This window comes from Musa acuminata, chromosome BXJ1-10 (genome assembly GCF_036884655.1).
Source record: "Musa acuminata AAA Group cultivar baxijiao chromosome BXJ1-10, Cavendish_Baxijiao_AAA, whole genome shotgun sequence".
NCBI classification, from domain to species: domain Eukaryota; kingdom Viridiplantae; phylum Streptophyta; class Magnoliopsida; order Zingiberales; family Musaceae; genus Musa; species Musa acuminata.
The window spans coordinates 23,785,631-23,791,630 of NC_088336.1; the positions used below are offsets into that span (position 1 = coordinate 23,785,631).

The window sequence follows — 6,000 nt, forward strand, 5'->3', positions numbered from 1 at the left end:
GAAGCAAGGAAGCCCGATTGGAGGCATCATTTTGACAGTCCCCAAACGTTGCTTCTAAGAGTACATATTGGTTAGCAACCTACATTAAATGTTTTTGTCATGTGTGGTAAGAGGGATATTGATGGAAGCCCATCCACTTTACCCATTGCCTAGGTATAAAAGTCATGCCCTGAGTTAGGGCAAGCAAATAAAAAAAACTCTTTACTCTCTTAACTCATTGCTAATAATCTTGTTGTCTTTCTCCCCCTCTACTTTCCTGACTTAAGCATCGAAAATATCGAGCCAAGACACCCTTGATGCAGGCTTGTTGTACAAGTTCATCAATGTAACTTAGAGGTACAGCCAAAATGCTACCCAATAGAGGAGATCCCCTAGCTCCCAAACCAAGCTTCATCGCTCAAAGATTGAGCTGCACCTAGCGAACCGTGTCTTTCTACAACTTCCTTCATCTTACCCGTAATGTCTACTTTCCACGTTAGCTAGGAGGAGACATCATAAGAGACCTACACTTTTGACAAAGAATTAATCGGGCTAACTCATATGGTATATATGTGTTAACAATCATTATTTCAATTGTAATGTATCATTAGTCAATGTGATACAATGCTAGGTTTTCAATTGTATCAATGAGATTTTTTTAAAGATTGTAATACAATTAGACTCTATGAGAAATTGTGTTGTAGTAATTGCTTATCAATTGCGTTTTGATCGAATATTTCATTTTATAAGATGTTACTGTGTTTTTGCTCCCACTGTATTGTGTTATAAGTTATGATTTTATAGGGCTGTATTAGTTATGTTTTGATTATATTTCTCTATCAATTGTGACTCGATTCGATTATATTATTTTTACAATAAGTTGAAAGTACTTTCAACGAAAAAATATTATAACTTAATGAGAAAATACTGAGTTATCTCATAGTCATTTTAAATATTCTTCTTCAACAGCAAATCAAAGCTACTACACTATGGTAGATGCCACTGAATTATATGCATAAAAAAAATTGAATGGTGGATATATTAACCAAGTTACAGTATTTTTATCAAGAAAAATATTATAACTAGCTTTTTTAATGCTAATTTTGAATATTTTTTCTTCAATAGTCTATTAGTAAATCAAAGCTGTGCCAATCAATCTGCCAATGAATTCAATGATTCAAAAAATGACAAGTAAAACTTTTAATTAAAAAATAATTCTCTTATAATATTTTTATTAATATTATAAAACACAATAACTTAATGGAAAAAATACTGTAATTGGTCTATAGCACTGAGTGAGTTACAATATTTTAATTAATATCACAAAAACATTCAAATTCAATAAGAAAAATAATATTATTTTTGAGCCAAATTTTTGGATAATGGCAGAGATTTTGGGTTCAAATTTGATCTATTACTGGATATTATTTGTAGTTATCACAACCAAACGACATCCTTAAAACAAATTATTTTTTTATTTTTATAAAATAAACTAAATCCTCGTTTTTCGGGGGCAGTAAACGCAACACGGCGAACAAGCGACCCGAGAGAGGGAGAGCAATACCCGCCGGTGACAGATGGGAGACGCGGCGGGCAGCAGCAGCGGCCATGCGACCACGAGATGGTCTCTCGGAGGAATGACGGCCCTCGTCACGGGCGGAACCAGAGGAATCGGGTCCGTTTCCTTCTCCATCCCTTCTTCCCATCCTCCTCCTAAATCTTCCTTTTTCCTTCCCCCTTCTGAACCCTTGGTCTCCTCGCATTCCAATTCCCAAAGGCACGCGGTGGTGGAGGAATTGGCGGGGCTGGGCGCGTCGGTGCACACCTGCTCCCGCAAAGAGGCCGACCTCACCGAGTGCTTGAGGAAATGGGCGGCCAAAGGGTTTCGCGTCACCGGCTCCGTCTGCGACCTCTCCTCTAGGGAGCAAAGAGATCAGTTGATCCGGGAAGTTTCTGCGACCTTCAACGGGAAGCTCAACATACTTGTACGTCCCGGCTTTGTCTCGCTGTTGCACCTAAGGAATCTACAACTAAACCGTGTTACCTAATTTTCTACAGGTAAACAATGTTGGGACAAATATAAGGAAGCCGACTGTTGAATATAGCGCCGAAGAGTACTCATTCCTCATGGCCACAAATCTGGAATCTGCTTACCATTTGTGCCAACTTGCTCATCCTCTTCTTAAAGCATCGGGAATGGGAAGCATCGTGTTCATTTCTTCTGTTGCTGGGGTGGTAGCTCTAAGTAGTGGTTCCATTTATGCAGCAGCCAAAGGTATTGGTTAGTGATGGCTGGTATTCATATGCATTGATTCCTTTTAGTAGAAGCGCAGCAAATTGTCATGGTTTTCATATATAAAACACTCGTTAACAAAGTGCTCCTTTCAGCTGCAATGAACCAAATGACGAAGAACTTGGCATGTGAGTGGGCCAAAGACAATATTAGAACCAACAGTGTTGCACCATGGTACATCAAGACTAAACTAGTGGAGCATGTATGTTCCTCCTTGCCTATTCATTTGAAGTTATGATACTTATTAAGTCGTGCGCTTCTGAAAATTTTGCATTTTTATTGGATAATTAATATATGCATTGCATTGTGACAACACGCTTACACAGGGAATATTGACAATGTATAATTTACTTTAACTTGAGTGCTTTTGAGTGATTTCACATCGCCTAAAGTGCTTTAAACTCCTCTCATGGGAAAATATTCACTAAGATTTATATGGCTATTTGCAACTAGCTATTGGAGAGACATTTTGCAGTTTTTAGCTGGGAGCACTTTGTCAAAGCTTAATGACAGGAAAAAAATCATGTAACCAACTCCAAATAGTTGCAGCATTACAGCCTGTTGTTGTTGTAAGTTGTAACTGGGAGCACTGCTTAACATGGAATTTGACTTGTAGGATAAGCCACATAGGTGAAATTTAAGAGTTTGCTAAGAGGATAGAAACGAGTGCTCCTATATTGTCAAAATTTAGAGTATAGTTTGTCGCATAGGTTCACTAGAGAGTTATGAGTTTCTAAAATGTTGAGGAAAATTGTGTCCATTGGCCAAGGAAATGAATGAAACAAAATACAAAAGGAACTGTCATAGACTCCCAATAATATCAGAACAGAGAGAAGAAAATTAGAACAAAAGACACGAGTCAAGGTTTGAAAATTAGAACACAAGTAACAGGATCGACGATCCATTTCTTTGCAAAAGAATGATTTGAATCTGTCATAAATTCATAGATTGGTCATACAGTTACTTCAAAGGAATCACATTTTCTGTTGCTTACAACTAGATGAATGCTCATCTTTATGGTTATTTAAGGGTGTTGCTTCTGATACTTCCATCTAAATCATTTTTGGCCTTCCCTTATATAGATAGCTATTAACTTCTAGAACATCCTATTTACTCAACCCCTTTGCTTTTCTCTCTCTTTTTTTTTCATTTTTAATTTGACTTCCTATGCTCGAGTAATATTTTTCCAAGAATGGGACACAAGCTAAACAGCAATGCTATCTTCTTTGGATATTTTTGAAGCATAACTTTGTCGGCATTTGTTTTGTGAATTAGTTAGGGAAATGTTCCTTTTTGGTATTTTACATTATAGTGTTCTAACTAAAATGAAGCAAACATAAATGCTTCTTTTTAACTTTTTTCAATAGATTAATGATTTCAAGCGTTGCTGTTAAATCATGGAGCGATCAAGCCATGTTGTGGCTACGCTAAGTGAAAGTAGATTTTGCCAGAAACTCAATTGCATCTTTGATGACAATTTGATTGGATAAGTTGGGTATATAAGTTGTTAGAAAGCAGGAGCTAAAATTTTGGTTGCAAATCCATGCATTTTTTATTTGAATTGAGTTATCAGAAAAGAACTTGCATGCATGTTGCATTTAATACAGAATATACTCATATACTTTAGTTACTAAAGTAATATGCTTGATTCTTGTGGTTACTCTTTCTAATGTTTTTCTTGGTCTGACAATGGAAACAAATTAATCCTGTAATAGATGGTTTTTTGGTACTCGTTTTAGAATTGGGTTTCAACTAATAGGTTATGCAAATCTGGTGATGGAACATTAAGGGAGAGGAACAATAAACGTTCCTCATCTGTATAGCAAAAATTGTTCAATTTCTGTTTTCTTTATTGTAATGTTTTATTGGTATTATTGGATTAGAAAATAAGTACTGTATCATATATTCATGAATTTATATCTTCGTGGCCAATGAAACTCTATCTCATGCAACTTGTTTAGGTTTTTTCAAATATTACCATTTGCAATTCTTTTGTCATACAGAGATGTAGTTATGACATGTAGTGAATGTACTTGGAGATCTAATGTGCCACTTACAGGACAAGAAATGGAGGCTTCAAGACTGCATTTATGCTGCTTGTTCCATAACAATTGTTTTGATGAATTCACTATTGCTGCTTAGTCGGGACATCACATTACTGTTGCTGTTGTATTACCTATTATGCTCGAATCAAGATATCTTTCTTCACCTCCCTCCTAGGCTTCAATAACATCTCCTTTCTCACAGCTACTCAATGACAAAGATTCTCTGCAAAGGATAATTGATCGAACGCCCCTCCGCCGAGTTGGAGAGCCCGAAGAAGTGTCGTCGCTGGTCGGATATCTGTGCCTACCTGCTGCTTCTTACATAACTGGGCAGATAATTTCAGTCGATGGCGGAATGACTGTAAATGGCTTTTATCCAAGTGGGTAAAAATCAAGGCAGTGTTGGGCTTTGTTTGCTTCTCAGCTTTTCTTTACTTAAATCTGCAAATGTCGAACTGCTTCGATCATTTGAAGCGAGTAGCTCTAGTATCAAGATGAATTCATGTCTAAGTGCAAGACATGGTGCCAGTTTCTAACCTGCAATCCTTTGTAATAACTCTAGCTGGTTAGACATCTCCAGCAGCACTTGATGGCGAAGTAAACTCGAGTTATCTTTGTTCTGCTTCTGTTTTTTCAGTATAATTGTTTACATGCAGCTCGTACTAGCGTGAGACAATGGAATGGCATTAGAAACTGCATAATGATTAAATTATTAGATATCATGTAGTCACTACCAAATATTTTACAACATTATAGCTTGTTGTTGTCCTAACTTAAATACAGAGTTTAAATGGAATATGGATCATATAAACTTATTGGTGAACTTGGTCGAGGAGTCAGCACGACTCGATCTGATCCCGGATACATAAGGTTGCTCACGCGGAGAATTCCGGATACGCAAGGTTGCTCACGCGGAGACTTAGGAAGCAGAAGTGCATGTCGGGTTAGGTTGAGTTATGAGCCTTGTTGCTTGCTTCTTCATCGATAGCACCTGCACATAAGTTAAGGTTGAGAGGGGAGTTTTCCGACTGAACCCCTTTTAGGTGAAATATAAGTGAGTTTAATGTGTGAAAAGTCCCATTAGCGTCGGGCAGGTGGTGGGTTTTTATACCTGCAAACGGGGGTCTGTCGTATCCCGTATGTTTATGATCGTCGACCCTTTAAGTGGTCAGCTCATGCCTTTTGTGCGAATGTCAATTGATCTGTACGGATCGGCATCGAGCGATGTCGTCCCGAGCATTCCAAGGTGGCTCTGTACTCAACAGTGCCGTTCTGAGAGGATGGTTGCATCGTCTGAGTTCAAGGTGCTCCGATGTGGTCCGTCACATCGGTTTTGAAGTTCTACGTTGCTGTCATGACGGTGGAATGCTGCCAAAGGGTGTGTTGCCAAATTGTGCCCTATCAAGACTTAATAAGATTGTAAAATTGGATTCATATTAACAATCCAAATATATGACTTCAGTATTTCTTTACGACAACGACGATTACAATTGGTCATGGAAATATACGCTATTGGTAGAGTAAGAAGGTGGATTATATATATTGATCTTATATTGGATTGGCAAACACATTTCAATCAAACGCAAACATTTAAACCTTTCCGCCATAAACGTGCGCTGAATGGATTTTGTGTTTTTGTTTTTTTTAATCGAGTCGAAGAATGGTAAATATTTTGGACGGCTC

The 6,000-nt window shown here is 37.7% G+C and overlaps 1 protein-coding gene across 1 annotated transcript; it reads left to right on the forward strand.

The window, feature by feature from the left end:
• Positions 1 to 1,438: 1,438 nt before the first annotated feature.
• On the forward strand, positions 1,439 to 4,953 carry LOC104000901 (tropinone reductase homolog At5g06060). Its single transcript, XM_009423054.3, has 5 exons — positions 1,439 to 1,654; positions 1,757 to 1,964; positions 2,038 to 2,254; positions 2,368 to 2,474; positions 4,520 to 4,953. Exons 1-5 carry the CDS (start codon positions 1,557 to 1,559, stop codon positions 4,703 to 4,705), a joined length of 816 nt encoding a protein of 271 aa, XP_009421329.2. The 5' UTR covers positions 1,439 to 1,556; the 3' UTR covers positions 4,706 to 4,953.
• The last annotated feature ends 1,047 nt before the right edge of the window (positions 4,954 to 6,000 follow it).